At 43.5% G+C, this 19,480-nt stretch overlaps 1 protein-coding gene across 1 annotated transcript in view; it reads right to left on the bottom strand.

Annotated features, from left to right (window-relative positions):
• Enosf1 (enolase superfamily member 1) overlaps positions 1-19,480 on the bottom strand; it is a 33,302-nt gene that overhangs the window by 11,681 nt on the left and 2,141 nt on the right. The window contains exons 2-9 of the mRNA XM_042675278.1: positions 15,476-15,584; positions 9,641-9,756; positions 6,975-7,061; positions 6,603-6,629; positions 3,911-3,983; positions 3,766-3,804; positions 3,235-3,317; positions 1,185-1,219 (exon numbers count right to left, since the gene is read on the bottom strand). Of these exons, the coding sequence (XP_042531212.1) occupies positions 1,185-1,219; positions 3,235-3,317; positions 3,766-3,804; positions 3,911-3,983; positions 6,603-6,629; positions 6,975-7,061; positions 9,641-9,756; positions 15,476-15,584 (569 nt within the window). The remainder of the gene's footprint in view (positions 1-1,184; positions 1,220-3,234; positions 3,318-3,765; positions 3,805-3,910; positions 3,984-6,602; positions 6,630-6,974; positions 7,062-9,640; positions 9,757-15,475; positions 15,585-19,480) is intronic.

The raw sequence follows: 19,480 nt of genomic DNA, 5'->3' as shown, positions 1-19,480 counted from the left end.
CTAGCCACAGGCTCTGCATGTCATTCCAGGCTTCTGAGCTAGGAGGCCCATGAAGTCTTTCTGGAGCTTTTCAGATGTGCCAGATCTAACTGCTCCAGCCTCTCTGGATTGAGGAAAGGGCAGGAAGCCAGCACTCTAAATACTTGCTTTGAACATACCCTGTACTGGTCCTTGTCAGACATGGCAAGGAGCTACTATTAGAAACAGGAGTTACTATTATTTCCATTTCATAGAGAGAAAAAATGGGGTTCAGAGATGCTGAAGATTTGCCCAAGACCCCACAGAGAATACTGTAGGGAATGAGGGGGAAAGGCAAGATTGGATTATAATTCTGTCAGAAACCAATGCCTCTTTCCTCTGCTATGTGCTGCCCCTTCATGCTCCTCAACCCTTTATGTGGCCAGAGTTAGAATTCAATATTATGATATCCACAAACTGCTCAAAGGGTTACAATATAGACTCCAAGGCAGCAGATTCAAGGATAGGTCTCAGACTCTGCACTACTGCTAAGTTCCTAGATGACAGGGACACTGCTGCTTCACAGAGTGTGTCAGAAGGACCAGTGGCCACCCTGATTACAAGTAAGGAAGGAAGCATAGTGACACTACGTCAAGACACAAGAGGATCCCTCAGAGACCTGTACTGCACCAGGATTTGGGGTCATGACCACCAACAGTACATCCAGAGGGTCTACACCTACATACAGGAGACAAGGGAGGAATGCAGGCAGTCATTCTAGACAGCACGTAGCCAGTGAGCGGGAAGGGAAGACCTGGCTTCTAGAAACTCCATGAAGAAGAAGGGTAGCTAAAAGTTACAGGGAAACAAAAGCTTCACCATACTGAAGTTAAGAGCCCTTGTGCAATGGGAACCCACTCCTCAAAGTCAGGTTGGCTGCCTCTGGGTTCTTGCTGAATCAATGCTTGTTACTGATCTTAAAGAAGGTGTTTCTAATTCTAAATAGTGCTTGAAGTAGAGGTTCTTCAAAGCCCCTTTCATCTGTGATGTTCGGGGATTCTAGGAAGCACTTACATGTCCTCTTTGGAGAATGAGCCTGGCCTATGGTGAATGTCCAAGTCCCTACACACCAGATTGTTCCTGGCTTTGTTGGTGCTGTTTCACTGCTGAGTCTCATCACGCTGCTCCCTGGGAAGGTCAAGTCCATTATTACACACATAACTTACCTGGTCCAGCCATCCTTCAGTGCAGCTGCACAGAGCTGTGGGGAAAGAGTACACATCTCATCACACACATGGTCACATGCATGGAGCAACCCTAGCCTGAAGGTACCTCAGTCATTTCTGACTTGGGTTTCACTAACATTATGGTCAACGCATAAACCAGAGGAAACAACCATGTGTTCCTGAGAACAGAATCAGCTTAGCCAACAGAGTATCATTCTACTTGGAGGGTGACTTTCTTTCCTCATCTCTATGGGAACCAATTTTCTCATTGTCACAACATGACCATCCCTCTTCTTAAAAGATTTTTATTTATTTATTTATTGCTGGTCATGGGGCCTGAACTCTGGGCCTGGGAGCTGTCCCTCAGCTCTTCAGCTCAAGGCTAGCACTCTACCACTTGATCCACAGTGCCACTTCTGGCTTTTTCTGCTTATGTGGTACTGAGGAATCAAACACAGGGCCTCATGCATGCAAGGCAAACACTCAACCACTGAACCACCTTCCTAGCTTAAAAGATTTTTTAAGCTAAGATTTTTTTTTGTGATGCCCACATAACTAATGGATGTAAAAATAACAGCAGAAACCAGTCTGTCTCAAAGGTCGAGTGCTTGCCTGGCTTGAGTGAGGCCCTCAGTCTAAAAATGCTCAATGTAGTGAAGAGTAGTAAGTGAGCCATACACTGATTGCATGCCATGTGCCAGCTGTAGTGTAATAACCTACAACTTTCATCTGAATCCTTAGAACCATCTCATGATGTGGGGTGTTACTTCCCTACTTCTCACAGGAGGAAGCCGAGGTGCTGCATGAATAAGTGACTTGGACAATACTGCATGGCTGCCTCTGCCTGAAACTCAAATACTAAGCTGTCACCTTCCAGGGAGCAATGTGGGACTCATTAAGTCAGGACTGAGGTGGCAGGGTGTCAATGGCTACACTTCTACTCGTGTGTAAGCACTATCAGAAGGAGGCCTTGGGCCCAAATTGATATAGAGAGGCTGGTGATGAAATAGTAAATCCCAGAAAGGGAGGAATATGAAGCTGGTGGGCCATAGGGACATATATTTGATATAACCCCCTCCCCTCTGCCCCCCCCCCCACACACACTCTACCTCCTCACAGTATTTCCTAGAGCATAGTTCCTATAACTCTTATAATATCCTAAATCACAAGTGTCTTTTGTATTTCAAAAAGATGACCTTAAAGGGGGCCCTTTAATAGCTGATCATCAAAACCAAGCCATGATAAAGGGGTTGGAACTCTCACCCTCAGACTCTAGAGAAAGAAGAAGAGCTGAAGGTTGAGGTGATAGCCAATAGCCAATGGCAGTGAATCCCAAAGGACAGAGCTCAGAGAGCTCCAAGACTGGTGAACACGTGATGCTTGTTGGGCCTGCTCACACATTCCCCTCCATCCTACCTCCTCTACCTGGCTGTTCTGAGTTGTATTGAGTTGGGTACTGGTAGCTAACACTTGTAATCCTAGCTACTCAGGAGGTTGAGATCTGAGGATCATGCTTCAAAGTCAGCAAGGGCAGAAAGGTCCCCAGAGACTCTTTCTCCCATTAACTACTCAAAAACCAGAAGTGTTGCTGTGGCTCAAAGCGGTAGAGCACTAGCCTTGAGCAAAAAGTGCTCAGAAACAGCCCAGTATCTGAATTCAAGCCCCACAACTAACAAAAACATAAACTGTAAAGGTTAAAAAAAATGTTTTCCAGGCTTCTGCAAATTTGTTTCTAGCAAAGGAAGGGGATGTGTTATATGGGACCTTCTGCTTTCTAGCTGGTTGATCAGCGCTCTGGTCAAAATTGGGACTTCCAAGACTAGATCTGATACAGGGCAGAGTGGTGATGCAGAGTCCTTACTCTATGTGGTCTTCTCTAATGCCAGGGAGACAGTGTGGAAACTGACTTAAATTGCAGGGCACGTAGTTGGTAGTATGGGAAAACCCCATACATCTAAAGTGATGCACAGTGATAATTTAGGGAGTCTTGAGTACAGAAGGAAAACCTATTTGCTTTTCTCCCTTCAGCAAAACCCGTTAGAAAGCACACCTGCTTCAGCGTGGTGTCCGAGTACCCCAGCCAGGCGCACGACGTGGTGTAGGCAGGGTAACCATGTGTCAGCATTTGCTTTTCTGGAAGATATAACATTTGTCAACATCTGGCACTTTCCAGGGAACTGTGGAATTAGAATTGCCTATAGCTACATTGTGTCACACAGAATCCAGCTCTTCGCTGGGTGGCTAACATACACACTCTGTCCCTTGTCCAAGCCTCTGGAGTTGTCAAGGACAGGTGACCAGAATATTCTCTGAATGTCCCACTCCCCAGGGCCCTGCCTTATCACAAACCCTAAAACCAAACCTCCTGTATACAGTGACTGAAGTGCACATGCCCACCCCCCTCTCCCCTGCAGCAGAAGGTCACCCCCAAGTGGTGTCTTTACTCAGACCCACACAGTGTGAGGTCTAGCTGCTTAGCACAGGGCATCAAGAAGCATGACGGGGTACCCATGGAGACCAGGGACCCTGAAAATTGGACAATGGTAGCACAAACATGGAAGGAGCATTTCAATTAACCCACCTCTTTCCTTTTTGCCAACTTGACCTTTCTGCAGTATTTCTGAAAAGAAGAAGAAAAAGTGTCACTTGATGCTCTCGAGCCTGCTGTGTGTGAGCCATAGTCAGTGCTAGGGAATTTTGGCTTCCACGGCCCTCCTAGGACTCACCGTAGGCCTCCTCCTCTGTCAGCACATCAGTGATGTATCTGAAATCGATGCAGGATAGCAGCATCCGGGGATCCTGGCAGGGAGTGACAGGAGAAGAGCCTGGGTCAATTCTCAGGCAGATTATGTTTCTAAGGAGCTACTTTATGCTGATCTGTGGAGCTTATCCTTTCCAGGAAGGGGCCTATGGGATTTATGCCAGATTGTTTGGTCCTGTCATTGCTTGGTGGAAGTCGTTCAGAGGCTCCTTGCCCCTGACAACATTCTGATTTTCACTCCCTATCCCTCTAGGCAGCAGTTTCCATGATCAAGCTGACCCTGCAGTGAACCAGAAGAGGATGAGAAACAAAGGTGGGAGGGGGAATGAGGCTGTTCCAGAGCACTCAACGCAAAGAAGAGAAGACAGTGCTCAGATCTGGGTCACAGCAAGCATTGGCACTTGCAATCTCCACTCCTGGGGAGTGGAGAAAATTCATTTCACTGATTGATAGAACAGGAGCCCCCACCCTCCTGACTCGGGGTCGGCTCCTTATCCCTGCTCTCCCCTCCTGCCTGCTCAATGCTTTGGCCACAGAGGCTAAGTTTTTCATTGGCGCCAGCAGGACAGACACAGGGAAATTAGGAATTTCACACCACCACCAGAACTGTGGTAGGCTGCTAGAAATTTTAAAAGCTTGTTCAATCCTGAGGCTTGAGGGTTTGTTTTTTTTTTGTTTTTATTTTTAAGTGGTTGTAGGGCTTGAACTCAGGGCCTGGGCTCTGTCTCTGAGCTCTCCTGCTCAAGGCTAGAGCTCTACCTCCACTTCTGGTTTCTAAGTGGTTAATTGGAGATAAGAGTCTCATGGGGACTTTTCTGTCTGAGCTGGCTTTGAATAATGATCCTCAGAACTCAGCCTCCTGAGTAGCTAAGATTACAAGTGTGAGCCACCAGCACCCAGCTTTTTTTTTTTTTGTATGCTGGATTTTGAACTCAGGGCCTTGGTAGGAAGGTGCTCTACTACTTGAGCCATACCCCTAATCTTGTTTGTTTTCCTTAAGGTCCTGAGTTTTTGCCCCAAGTCAATCTTAGACCTCTGTCTTGCTACCTATGCCTCCTATTTTTGAATATCAAGAACATTTTTCCCAAGTATGTCTCAAATCACAATTATCCAAATCACAATTATCTCCTGAATAGCTGGGATTACAGGTGTTAGCCCCTTTACTGGTACTGAATCTGCTTAAGAGATGTAGCATTGAAACAGGAAAGATGAGCCAAATGATGAAAAATTCTTAGCACCTTTCTGGTGGCTCATTTTGGTGGTGAACAACTGTACTTCTGTGAAAGGTTGACCTTCCCACATCCTTGTCTTTCCAACACCCCCACAACCACCCAGAGAAGTGAGAGAGAGCCCGCCTTAGAAGAAGAGCAAGGTCTCATGGCTCAACAGTCTTCAAGGCCATGTTGTCCTTGTCTTTAATGTTGCTGCCAAGGAATAAAAAGGGCCTTCATTTGTGGACCACCAGGTTTCACCCAGAAGCAGTTGCAGCTCACAGTGGGTAAGCAATTCACTTAAGGTCTCTCAGCTAGTTAGTAGTGAAAGCTAGACTCAGAGCCAAGTCAGCCTGGGTCTGCTGTTCACTTCCCTTTAACATACTCAGAGATTTTTTTTTCCCTTCCTCAGCAACCAGGTGCTCATCCCTGCCTAAAATAGGTCAAGGAGAAAGAAAACAGCCATGTGCGTATCTTTAGAATTCACTGTGAAGCTCCAGCCCTGCCGGATGCTGCACAGGGAAGGCTGCCATGGCCTCATCTTGCTTTTGGAGTCAAAGTGCTACAAGATGTCTTACTAGTAATCCCTGGCTTTTCAGACTTAATGGAGTGCTTTTCGATTTTCTTTCTTTTCTTTTTTTTTTTTTTTTGCTGGTCGTGGGGCCTGAACTCTGGGCTGGGGCGCTGTCCCTCAGCTCTTCAACTCAAGGCTAGTGCTCTACCACTTGAGCCTCAGCACCACTTCCAGCCTTTTCTGCTTATGTGGTGCTGAGGAATTGAACCCAGGGCCTCATGCATGCAAGGCAAGTGCTCTACCACTGAGCCACCTTCCCAGCCCTAATGGAGTTTTCTCACTTGGGTTTTAGGCTGATTCTGTGAGGTCCCTAGATGTCTGATGACTCTCATCTCTTAGGCAAGTTGTGGAGGCTCAGAGAATTTGCCTCACATGTTGTGGGGAGGCAGGATCTGAGCTTTCTGCTTCCCATTGTCCACTCAGCTTGCATGAGCATAGTTGTCAGGTGCCTCAAATAGCAGGAAGGGTACAATACTTGCCTGGCATGTGCAAGGCCCTGGTTCCATCCACCCCCCCAAAGAAATTATTATATTTTATTGTTTTTTTTTTTTAGTTTTTCTCTGGTGCTGGGGCTCAAGCTCAGTGTCTTGGCACTTGCCCTGAGCTTATTTGCTCATGGGTAGCACTTTACCACTTGAGCCATAGCTCCTCTTCTGATGATTAACTAGAGGTAAGAATCTCACAGACTTTCTTGCCCAGGCTGGCTTCAAACTATGATCCTCAGATTCCAGCTTCCTAAGTAGCTAGGATTACAGGTGTAACCACAGAAACCTGGTGGTTTGGTTTGGTTTTTTTTCTCTAAATCATCATCAAAAGGTAAATTATGAAATGCATTTCATTTAGAAACAATTATAACATTAAAGATGACTTACCATGTCCACAAGTAACTTCCACAGAGGCTTGAAGATAAAAAAAACAGGGTTAATGAGATGTTGGATAAAGCACCATTTTAAGCACCATTTAAAGCACTGGTGGCAAACTCCTGCTGGTATATGATCACTCAGTCACCCAACCTCAGTGCTGCCTCCTCCCTCCTTATCCTTTACCCTGTTGTCCTTCTCCTTCTCCTTCAGCCCTTCCTAAACTAATTCCTAACAACTATCTTCAGGGAAGAAAAGAGTCAAAACAAATCTGTTTCCTTTTGGGGACCTGTGGTGCGTGGTCTTTGGTCTTCAGAGGGCCACTCAGAGCCAGTCACGTGTCCTGTGTCATGGCGCCACGGGCATGTTTCTCAGATGAGTTACCTTTCCCTCCTGCTTCGCCCACAGGTCCCACACTGCATTCAAAATGGCTGCTGTGGCCAGGTGTACCACACCTTTCTCTGGACCAATCTGATTGGAAAGCAAAATATAACATCATGTCTTAGACATAAGGGGAAAACTTAGGTCTTTTAGCCAGGACATAGTTTATGAATTTAAAGGTGGGAGTAGAGATTCAAGGAGAAAGAAAAGAAAAGAAAAGCCAAGAAAAAAAAGAAAGAAAGAAAGGAAGGAAGGAAGGAAGGAAAGAAAGAGAGGGGAAAGAGGGAGGGGGAGTGAGGAAGGGGGATGGAGGAAGGGAAGGAAGGAAAGAAAGGAAAGAAAGGACGAAAGGCAGCTTCTAACCTATATACCATTACAAAAGCAGGTAAAAACAAAAGCAAAAAAATTCCCAATAACCACTCTTCTCTCCATGTGTGCATGCCTTTGAGAGCAAAGTTGCAGATAGAATCTTATTTATAAATATGTCTATGTGTAGTTTCTAAGGACAAAGCATTCTCCTACATAACCATAGTAGAAAGGGAATGTCATACTAATGAACACCATTATCTAGATAATCCTTAGTCAAATATCAACCAATTTCCTCAATAATGTGTTTTATTTTTCCTTGATCTATATCTAATCCAGAACTCCATTACATTTAGTTGTCATGTCTCTTTAATCTTTTTATGTAAAATAAGTTGTTTTCTTTCAATAATATTGACATTTTTAAGGAATATGGACCAGTTGACATGTTTAGCACCCTTCAATATGAGCTGTTCTATGGTTCCTTTAAGATTAGATGCAGTTTGGGTGCCAGTGGCTCACACCTGTACTCCCAGATTCTCAGGAGGTTGAGATCTAAGGATCTCAGTTCAAAGTCAGCCCTGGAAGGGAAGTCCATGGGACTATTATATCCAATTAACCACCAAAAAGATGGAAGCAGAGCTGTGACTCAAGTGGCAGAGCACTAGCCTTTAGTCAAAAAGCTAAGGGACAGCATTCAGCCCTAGTACCAGTAAATACACTCAAGAAAGACAAGATTCAGGTTCTACATGTTTTGGTATAAATACTGCTAAGTGATGGTGTCATTTTGTTTTATTATTGGGTTATGATACCCTTTGTGTTAGTGTCTACTTGGTTTTCCACTGTGAGGTTACGATTTTTCCTCAAGTAAGGAGATTACTATTGTCCCCCCAAGTTTAGCATCCATGATGACTCAATTAACAACAGCTATGATGGCTGCAATGCAGTGATTCCTATACCACCATTTGTCTTATATTCATTTGTTTAATTTGTATGTCACTGTAATGATGGGCTTTTCCTGATTCATAATCTGAATGGATTTTGTGAATTCTTTTTTTTTTTTTTTGGGTCCAGTCATGGGGCCTGAACTCTGGGCGCTGTCCTTCAGCTCTTCAGCTCAAGGCTAGCAATCTACCACTTGAGCCACAGCACCACTTCCGGCTTTTTTCTTTTTGCTTATGTGGTGCTGAGGAATCGAACCCAGGGCCTCATGCATGCAAGGCAAGCGCTCTACCACTGAGCCACCTTCCCAGCCCTGTGGATTCTTATTTAGCTCAGCAGATTATAAGCCATTCCTATCATATTTGTTCTGATGCTCGAATTGTCACAGATTCAGCCAGTGAGAATTTTTCAAGGTTACATTTTTCAAGGTAAGGCAAGTTGACTTTGTCTTCAATAAAGTCAATAAAGACAATATGGAAAGTATATTCTCTTGTGCCTGTCTGTGCATGGCAGGGAAGTAGGGGTAGGAAAAAGATCTGTCATCAGGGGACAAGGACAAAGCTAAATTGCTGAGCTCAACTGTGTTTGAATCTTTCTCTACAACTATACTTCTTTAGGCTTAGACTTTATGTTTTAGATTCTGACTTTTAACAGTGGCATTCCCTGCCAAAGTTTCATGTGTTAAAACGTCCGCCACCAGCCTGTGGAGCTATTGGTGGATGGTAGAAACATTGGGAGGTAAGGCCTAGTAGAAGGAAGTTATATCATTGGGGATGTGTCCGTCAAGGGGACATTGGAACTCTGGCCCCTTCCCCATCTCTTTGTTTCCTATTAGTCAAGGCCATTTATGCCACATGCTCCAACTAACATGATGTTCTGCCTCACCACTAGCCCAAAGTAATATGTCCAATCAACAATGGCATGAATCCTCTAAAACTATGAGCCAAAATAAATCTTTCCTTCTGTGAAGTAGATTTTCTCAGGTATTTTGTCACAGCAATGGAAAATCGGCTAATAGATTGGCCTATATACAAAAAGGTACCATGGTCTTCTGCCTTTCTAACTTTGCTCTTCTCTTTCTTTCCTTAATGACTCCTCCCATAAAGATAACATGATTCAGGTTCTCTCTTCAGAGAAGGTTGCCTCTCTAGCCCTTTATCCTCTAGATCATGTGTTCCAAGCCTGGGAGTGGGAGATGAAGTGTGCAAGGATCCAAATGCATGCAGGCTCAAGTCTTACAGAAAAGAACAGATTACTTCAAAACATTGATGAGCTAAATACCTCAAGCCCTAATGTATGTGAATGAAGTATTTTATTTTAAAATTGTAAACCCATCTCTAGTTTCACATTTGTGGCAATCAAAGGACATTTTAGGGTTAAAGTAACATTATTCATAAAGTCTTTTTACAAAAGAGGTTCCTTACCCATCTGAGCTGCCCATCACTGGTCAGCTGCCGGTAGAAGCTTCTGAAGTCCCCAACAATGTCCCTGAGGTCTTTGTGAAGCACGTGGTGGGTCAGGGCATTCACAGCACAGACAACTATTAAAGAAGAATTTCATCTATGTTCATGTTATAACCATACAGACAAGACATGAAACTACCACAAGCAGTGTGGACATTTCATGGATAAGCCCTAGTTACAAAAAATGTACCTGCTTTGTAAAATTACTCTAAATACATCTTCTTTCATTTCACAACTAATATCCCACAATGGGAACAGTCCAATGGGAGCTAGATTTCCTGAACAGAGCAAATACATTTTGTTTGCTTGTCATGTGGAAAACTATAGATCTTTAAGTTTACATGGTTCCAAATTATTTTCCTATTCACTGAGGAAAAGGTGTTCAGACTATGAGATTCAAAGCCAGTCCTTGCTAGTTCAATATTTCTACAGAATAGAAACATATAGAATTAAAATTAAGAAGAAGATGGTGCCCGTGGCTCACGCCTGTAATCCTAACTACTCAGGAGGCTGAGATCTGAGGATAGCAGTTCAAAGCCAGCCTAAACAAGAAAGTCTGTGAAGCTCTTATCTTCAACTACCCAACAGAAAACTGGAATCAGTGCTATGACTCAAAGTGGTAGAGCCCTAGCCTTAAGCTGAAGAGCTCAGGGACAAAGCCCAGGCCCAGAGTTTAAGCCCCATGAGTGAAAAAAAAGAAAAAGAAAAAGAAATATTATTGACTATTATCATTAAGCTTTTACTAGCATTAGAAAAATTACATAAGTTATACTTTGAAAAAATGGCAGGTGCATAAGACTGAGTTCAAGCCCCACAACAGAACAAAAAGTAAATAAATAGTAAGAAATGCCTTTTCATTATGGACAACTATAGAAAATACCTGAGTATATAATATAACACACTACTGAAGATTAAATGAAGCTGAGTGTGGTGATGTATGCCTGTAATTTACCCCAGCACTAGCAAGGCTGGGACAGCATAAACTGCATACATAGGCAAGAGACCTTCCCACCCTCTCCAGAGAAAGATTAAATAAAATTTATTTTCAATTAGCATATTATATATGCAATGTTAACGTACATAAAACACCATTTTCATAAACATTTAGTAAGTAGTTTGAAGGATAAACTTAATTTGCCCTAGTGTTACCATTAATTATTTAATTTTGGTGCTTTAAAGGGATTCATTGTTTAGTCCTTTAAAAGGATTAATTATTTAAGATGTAGAGGGATTGGGGATATAACACAGTAATTGAAACCTATCTAGCATGTATGAGACCCTTGGTTTGATACTTAGCAGGGAATGATGGAAAACATTAAGTAATAAATTATAAGCAAAAGATCTTCTATCCTTTGTACATTCTAGGAAACAGTACATGTGCCAATGACCAAAATAATAAAATCATCACTTAACCCAAGGCAACCAATTTACCGTAAAATATCTGATCACTTATTTGTACCAATTTAATAGTACAAGTCTTTAGGTCACTTACTAAAATAGTTATGGGGCACACTCAGATCCTATGGGGTCAACATTCTTAAAGTAGCCTCACATGCTCCTAGCATGCACCTAGCCTCTGAGACAGCTCGTGATGACCAAATGCTTGTGGATGGGTGTAAGATTTAGGGCGGAAGGAGCCATTCCAGGTTCTCTGGGGGTTTGTTGATGGAATACACTATCATAACCGATCTGCCAGTCACTCCTCCTGTAATTTACCCCTCAGATTGTGAGAACACAGAATTAGTTTTGTTTCTTGATGGCTGATGTTCTTGGGGTTAAAAACAAGCTGACAAGCACATCAAATGACTCAGGGTGAGGTATTGGAGCATTGATCTATCATTATCTATATCCAACTTGTCCTCATGACTTTGATTGTTGCTGTAAGCCACTGATTATGCAGGCTGTGGGTTGCATCACAATAGAAAATGTCTCTAACAAAAGCTAAGAATGACCTCACTTTTCATGGCTCTACGGAGATAAATTATCTGTAGCCTGTGTGTTTTCCTTGCTCAACATGAGGGCACTACAAGAAGTTAACTAAAATTTGCTACACTCATAGAAATTTGGATTGCAGTATCTGACCCCAAAGTAGAACAATTTAGGTTTTTCATCTTTTATGGGATGGGTGAAGATTTAGCTGGAGAAAACTGGCCCTGAAAGGCAGCTGGCTTACTGATTTAACTTAGGGTTTTCTCCTGACCCAGGCCCCCCCCCTCCATTTCCCCCCCCACCTTGAACCCTCCCCCCCAAGACCTGGTTGAACATTCAGGAAGACTTGTGGATGACCTTAGGGATTGGAACCCAGGTAGTGACATGAACCTTTATGACTATATATTCCTCCAGTTAATGTTACTTCTTTTTCTTTTTTCCTTTTTTTCCCCCCTTGGTAAACTAGCTTAGCTTCCATTATAAATGACATTTCACATTTGTCTAAACTCATACACTATACAATACCAAGAGTGAATTCCAACGTTCACTGTGGACTTAGAGTGACCATGAGACATCACGAGAGTCTGCTGACTGTCACAGCTGTACCAGCCACTCTGGCATAGAGTGATGACAGTAGTCAGGCAAACTGGGGGGCATCGATAGCTCAATTTTGCTGTGAACTTAAAACTGCTCTACAAAGATGAAGACATTTAAAATACTTAAAAAGCAGGAGAAAATGAATAATTAAGCGAATAAAAACATCTGGGGAAAAAAACAATGAAAAATGACATAGGTATACTATGTGCACTAGAAAATAGCCTCCCTTCCTATTTTTCTCTCACACTCAGCACTCACTTTATGGTAGTGAAGTGTTCTCTCTCCTCTCTCTCTCTCTGATCTCTCTTATCTCCATCTCCTCCTGATGAGGAAAGTAGGCTGATAAAGGGTGCAGACCCAGATGAGATAATAGAATTTCCCACCTTTGGCATGAGTACCATGTAATGGTTAGTGAAATGGTGGTGACTCATTAAACATGTAGCAAGGTCAAAGTTAAAATGGACCTGTCACATTGTGGTCTGGAAAAGGCAGTAGGCAACATTATTAGCACAAAAGAAGCTCATATTAAAGTCATAAAGAGCTGGGAGTTGATGTGCCCCTACCCAAGACATTTATCACGACTGAGGTTGGGGGAAAGAGGGGTTCCTAAACACTAGCTCAGCTCATCCCACAAGACCCACTCAACCCTATCAGAGCAGGTCCCTCCGGTGGGCACCCAAGTGCACAAAGCTCAAATTTGGCTGTTAGCGGTGATTCCAATGGTTTGTCTAATGCTTTGTAAACTCATTGCATGGATTATGAAATCTTTGGGGGCCATGCTATATGGTTTGTGGTATGGAGAAAAGCATAGCAGCTTCCTAAAGTGCTCAATATCTAGCCAGGGGTAATTAGAGTCGCAGAGATGCTGAAACAGCTCTCAAATATACCTCAGCCAGCCATTACTACCTTGGCTTTTACAGGAAATCATCCACTTGGCTGTGGGGTGGGGGAAGGGAAGAGACTGACTCTTGCCTGCTCTCCTCTGGGGGCCTGTCCTGTGCCTTCTCTGGAGGGAGGCAGTCCCTTTCTCTATAACTTGAACACGCTAACAATAGGAATTCTCACAGTGATCTGTAACTCTGCCTTTTATGTCTGTTTCACTAATCAGTTTCTATGCTCCTTGTAGGTAGAATTCTTGTTTTCATCATACCTCTTCCTTTTAAAAATGCCTTCTCTAGTGCCCAGCAGGGAGCTGGATATCTGGCAGCTCTTAAGGCAAGTCTGTAGAAGACTGACTAACTCTTTGGACGGATGTAAATGACCTCCTGGATGGCCAGGGAGAAGCTGTAGTGGAGGTGCACGAGCGCACGCACACACACGCACACACTCACACACACACACACACACACACACACACACACACACACACACACACACACACACACACAGAGGTATTCAACTTTATTTCTATCTATTCCTTGGGCTCCAACTCAGGGCCTAGGCACTGTCTCTGAGCATTTTTGCTCAAGGCTAGCACTCTACCACTTGAGTGACAGCCACACTTCTGGCTTTTTGTTGGTGAACTAGAAATAAGAGTTTCTTGAATATTCCTGCCAGAGCTGGCTTTGAACTGCAATCCTCAGATCTCAGCCTCCTGAGTAGCTAGGATTACAGGCCAGAACCACCAGTGCCCAGCCTCTTACTTACCTTTTATCTTCTTAACAATATTAAAACCTTCCCTACAACAAGACTTTATCTCCAGTTAGCTGGAGGGTGGACAATGCACATATACATATGCCCTGCATACATAGTAGAGAAGCTGTATTCCCCTTCCCTGGACTTTACTCTTCAATCTGGCACAACTCAGCTTCAGTCCCTAATGATGCACTGAGAGTGATCTGACAAGAGTCACTTTTTACACTTTTTTAAAAAAACTCCAATTACAGTTTATTTACTTTTAAAATTATTTTTATAGGGCTGGGAAGGTGGCTCAGTGGTAGAGCACTTGCCTTGCATGCTCGAGGCCCTGGGTTCAATTCCTCAGCACCACATAAGCAAAAAGAAAAAAGCCGGAAGTGTCGCTGTGGCTCAAGTGGTAGAGCGCTAGCCTTGAGCTGAAGAGCTGAGGGACAGCGCCCAGGCCCAGAGTTCAGGCCCCACGACTGGACCCAAAAAAAATTATTTTTATATATAATTTCATTGTTATTATTAAAGTGTTGTACAAAAGGGTTACTCTTTAATAAATCAGGTAATGAGTATCTTTCTTCTTTCTCTATTTTATTTTATTGGTCAGTCATGGGGCCTGAACTCTGGGCCTGGGTGCTGTTCTTCAGCTCTTCAGCTCAAGGCTAGTGCTCTACTTTTTTTTTTTTTTGGGTCCGGTTGTGGGGCCTGAACTCTGGGCCTGGGCGCTATCCCTCAGCTCTTCAGCTCAAGGCTAGCGCTCTACCACTTGAGCCACACAGCGCCACTTCCGGCTTTTTTTTTTTTTATGTGGTGCTGAGGAATCGAACCCAGGGCCTCGAGCATGCAAGGCAAGTGCTCTACCACTGAGCCACCTTCCCAGCCCTAGTGCTCTACTTCTTGAGCCACAGGGTCTCTTCCGGGTTTTCTGCTTATGTGGTGCTGAGGAATCGAACCAAGGCCTCATGGATGCTAGGTAAGCAGTCTACCACTGAGCCACCTTCCCAGCCCTTTTTATACTTCTTGAATTGTGAATCGTGTATATGGATTACATACATAGTGACAGCTACATTTAAATGATCCAGACACTAAGTGCTCCTGCTCCTGTCATCATGGTGGTTGGCTGGGTTTATTTCCCCACATCACCATGGAGATCCTATCCAGCTCTGAGAAGCGTTCCATTCTGTTCAGGGTCATTAGGTTAGGAAAATTCAAAGGAGTGTCTATACACAGCTCAATGTGCACCCTCAAAGAATCTGCTTTTGAAATGAACATGCTGTGAAACAACTTGTGAACCAAGTAGACTCAGCATACATCACAATGAGCCTTGCTGCCTGAACTCACTGCCTCCCTCTCCTCAGCCTTGGTCACCTACCGGCTCCAGGCACTCAAGGCTCTGTGTAGCCATGAGTTAAGAGAAGGTGAGTAACATGCTGGCAGTTATCATCTGACACAGAAATGGATCCAGAGTGAAGGGTCTCCAGCAGTCTATATGTGGCTTCAAGAAGAGTGGCCAAGGACCACTGCACTTTAACTTCGCCTAGCAAAGCTACTAACAAGGTAATGTGTTTACTCCGTGAGCAGTGCAAATACAGAGAAAAATATGGGGAAACGAAGCACCATGGCTCCTCAAGAGACTCAACTCACCAACTTCGGTGCCCTTCCCTAGAGTGAAGGTAATGCCACAGCCCTGGAGTCCATCTTCTGAGTCAGTTTCTATGACAACATAGGCCGCTGAGTAATCAGGATCAGTGTGCTGCAGGAATGTGGAAGCCAAGAGTACCATGAGAATGACACATAAGAATAGAAAATGCAACCAGGTGCTGGCGGCTCCCAGCTGTAATCCTAGCTATTCAGGAGGCTGAGATCTGAGCATCGAAGATTGAAGCCAGCCCAAGCAGAAAGGCTCATGTCACTATTTTTTTTTTTATTTTAATTTAATTTTATTTGTGAACATACTGTACAGAGGAGTTACAGTTACATGGGCAGGATAATGTGTACATTTCTTACCAAGCATTGCAGCCTCCTCCTTTGTTTACCCTTCACATCCCTTCCCAGCCTCCCCCCTCCCCCCCTAATCCCAATCCTTCTCCTTCCTCCCCCCCCAGCCCCCCCCCCCCCCCCGCACCAACGTTGTAAAGTTCGTTTCATGTCACTATTATCTTCAATGAACAAACAAAAAGCTAGAAGTGGAGGTGTGGATCAAGTGGAAAAGGGAAAAAGCTAAAGGAGAAGGCCCAGGCAGGCCCTGTGTTCAAGCCCCCGTACTGCCATAAAAAACAGGGACTATTTTATTATAAATTTTAAAACAAGATTAGAAATTATAATGAGGGATATACAAGAAGGGCCCAACCATATGTGATGGTGTAAACCAGAGTCATTCAGGGAAAGTGCTCTTGAAGGTTCACATGGGTTTTACAAGTACAGTGTACATATTTGGGCATGGGATGGGATTGAACCCAGGACCTTGTGCATACTAAGCTCACACTCTACCACCGAGCTTCACTTCAAGCCCTAAAGGTATGTTTTATTTTTAAATGAGGAAAGATATTTTTATCTGAGAGTTTCAGAGGTTTAGTTCATGGTTAGCACCTGGTCCACTGCTTTTTGGCCTGAAGGTGACAGGGCATCACAGCACAGAGGTATGAGGCAGAGCAAAGCTGCTCACCTTGGGGCTGCCAAGAAGCACAGAGGGCTAATGTATATATTTTCATACTAGTTTACAATGATTTTAAAAACTTGCATTAAGCTCAATTTTGAACACAGGAAGCTGTTTACTGTTGTTGTTGGGGCAGCAATGCTGGGGTTAAATCCAGGGCTTTACACATTCTAGGCAGATAGTCTACCATTTGAGGTATGCTCCCAGCCTTTGTAAAAATTTAAAATTTTTGTTTGTGCCAGTACTGGGTCCTGAACTCAGGGCTTGTGCACTGTTCCTTAGCTTTTTTACTCAAAGTTGGCACTCTGCCTGGTGGGCCACACTTGACTTCCAGCTTTTTTCTGGCTAATGTGAGGTAAGAGTCTCATTAACTTTCCTGTCTAGGCTGGCTTCAAACCTCAAATCACAGCCTCTTGAGTAGTTAAGATTACAGATGTGAGCCACTGGAACCTGACTTTTTTATCAGGCAGGGTCTGGCCACCACCTTAAGAAGATCTGTGAGATCAGGGGTAAGTTTGTTTTCAGTCTTCTCAGGGACAGTGCCCAACATCTTTAACTGCTAAGAGCACCAGACTAAGGACTGGAGTAGAGAAGACTCAGGAACCCACAGACAATGAACAAAGAAGAGAAGTACTGCTAGAGATGACCACAGGCCAGCTAGGCTGTGACTCGCAGCTGTGGACCTCTCTGGGAAGTGCTGGGAAACAAGCAACTAGTAAATACCCCCAGTCCTGAGCACCTCTTGTTTTTAACAAGGTCAGTAAGAAACCATAACAAGAAGGCCAAATGTGGCGGTCCATGCCTATAATTCCAGCTACTTGGGAGGCAAAATTCCATCTTGGTTTAAAGCTAGCCCAGAAGAAAAGTTAGAACACTCCCCATGTCAACAACCAAGTTAGGCACAGTGGTTCACCCTGTAATCCCAGCTACACAGAAGGCATAGTAGGTGCTAGTCCAGGCAAAAAGAAAGAAAGAAAGAAAGAAAGAAAGAAAGAAAGAAAGAAAGAAAGAAAGAAAGAAAGAAAGAAAGAAAGAAAGAAAGAAAGAAAGAAAGAAAGAAAGAAAAAGAAAGAAAGAAAGAAAGGAAGGAAGGAAGGAAGGAAGGAAAGAAAGAGAGAGAAAGAAAGGAAAGAAGGAAGAAAATAGAGACCTTATTTGAAAAATAAGTAATGTGCAAAAGAGCTTGGTAGCACAAATCAGCCAACGACAAATGCTGGAGGGGATGTGGAGAAAGAGGAACCCTATTACACTGCTGGTGGGAATGTACACTTATACAACCACTTTGGAAAGCAGTCTGGAGGGTCCTTAGAAAGCTAAAGATTGACCTCCCTTACGACCCAGTCATACCACTTCTAGGCATCTACCCTGAACAACAGGAACCAATATACAAGGACACGTGCACCTCCATGTTTATTGCAGCACTGTTCGCAATAGCTAGGATATGGAAACAACCCAGATGCCCCACCACAGATGAATGGATCCAATGGAATATTATGCAGCCATTAGAAAGGACAAAATAATGGCATTTGCAGGGAAATGGATGGAGCTAGAAGGAATCATGTTGAGCGAGGTAAGCCAAGAACGAAGAGACAAACGGTACATGGTCTCCCTGATAAGTGGATGCTAAATCCAAAAGGTTAGGTGATACGACAAAACTAACAGGACTTAAGAAACAAAGAACTCCCGCTCATCTGGTTGAACCACTACTAAATATCCCCATGCTGCTGATCACAAATATGGTATATAACATGTGAACACTGTTATATATTACAGACTGTGGTAGACAATTTGCTCCAGGGAAGTTAGAATGAACTTGTGACTTTGAAATTATGTAATCACTTAATCACAATAAAAAAAAAAAGAACTTCAGGGAAGGGAGGGAGGGAGGGGATGGTAGGGGGAAAACAATGGAGGGGGTAACAATGTTCAAGAGGAAGTGTACTCATTACCTCACTCATGTAACTGTAACCCTCTGTATAGTATCTTTACAATAAAAAAAAAAAAAAAAAAAGAGCTTGGTAGAATGGCTGCTTTGCAAATGCCACTACCTCCAAATGGAAAAAAAAATTCATAACAAGAAGCTTTAAGAGACTATAAAGTCAGTTTCAGGGCTTTTTCCAGAGGAAATGTTCTACTTCTCATCAGAAAAGTTCACTTTCCTGCTGACTACTGAGAAGTGGGAAGTGCTGAGCTCAGCACTCCCTGAAGGGGAATGAAGCCATCAATGTGGAAAACTGCCAGGTGGCATTCTACAACAAAGGCCCAGAGAATCAGTACACCACACTCACCTCTTTCCTGGATGCATGTTCAAGTGTTTATGAGCTTGCAACATAGCAATCAGATAATGTCCCTTCACCCAGAGTTTATACACTATTCACGGAGGCCCAGAAATACATTCTATCTCTTAAACCTGACTACGATAAACCTATGTTAATACCTGACAAAATCAGTCAAGTTCTGCTCAGTCTGTCCTGCTTCAATGTCATTAAATGCAAGGAGTAACGGTGGCCAGGACTTGCCCTCTTGTTTTGGGAGTATTTTCCGTGTTGGGTTCTACTGAGGCACCTCATTCCTGGGTATGAAGTGGATACCATTATCCCAGGGTACAGATGAGAAAACCAAGCTTGCTAAAGCTCACAGGGACGAAGGCAGTTGTACTTAGAGCTTTGGATATTTACAAGTTGGTAAAATTTGAAACAGTTATTTGGAAATCCACAAAGAATTGTAAAGGGATTTTTTTAAAAAGCCATTTGCCATAAAATAAGAAAGGATACTTAGAGTTTTTTTCAATGCAGGATAAACCTGGACACTAGTATCTCTCATTATAACCTTAGCTACCTAAGGAATGAAAATGGGAAAGTCATTGTTTGAGATCAGTCAAGAGAACCTCACATAATCCCTTCTCAATCCATAGCTGGGTACAGTATGTGAGCTTGTTGTCCTAGGTTTTTTTTTTTTGGGGGGGGGGTTGGTCATGGGGCCTGAACTCTGGG

Source organism: Dipodomys spectabilis, unplaced genomic scaffold (genome assembly GCF_019054845.1).
Source record: "Dipodomys spectabilis isolate Male_0828 unplaced genomic scaffold, ASM1905484v1 ptg000024l, whole genome shotgun sequence".
NCBI lineage: Eukaryota > Metazoa > Chordata > Mammalia > Rodentia > Heteromyidae > Dipodomys > Dipodomys spectabilis.
Note: the sequence above shows the minus strand (reverse complement) of the source record. Positions and strands in the feature narration are given on the sequence as shown.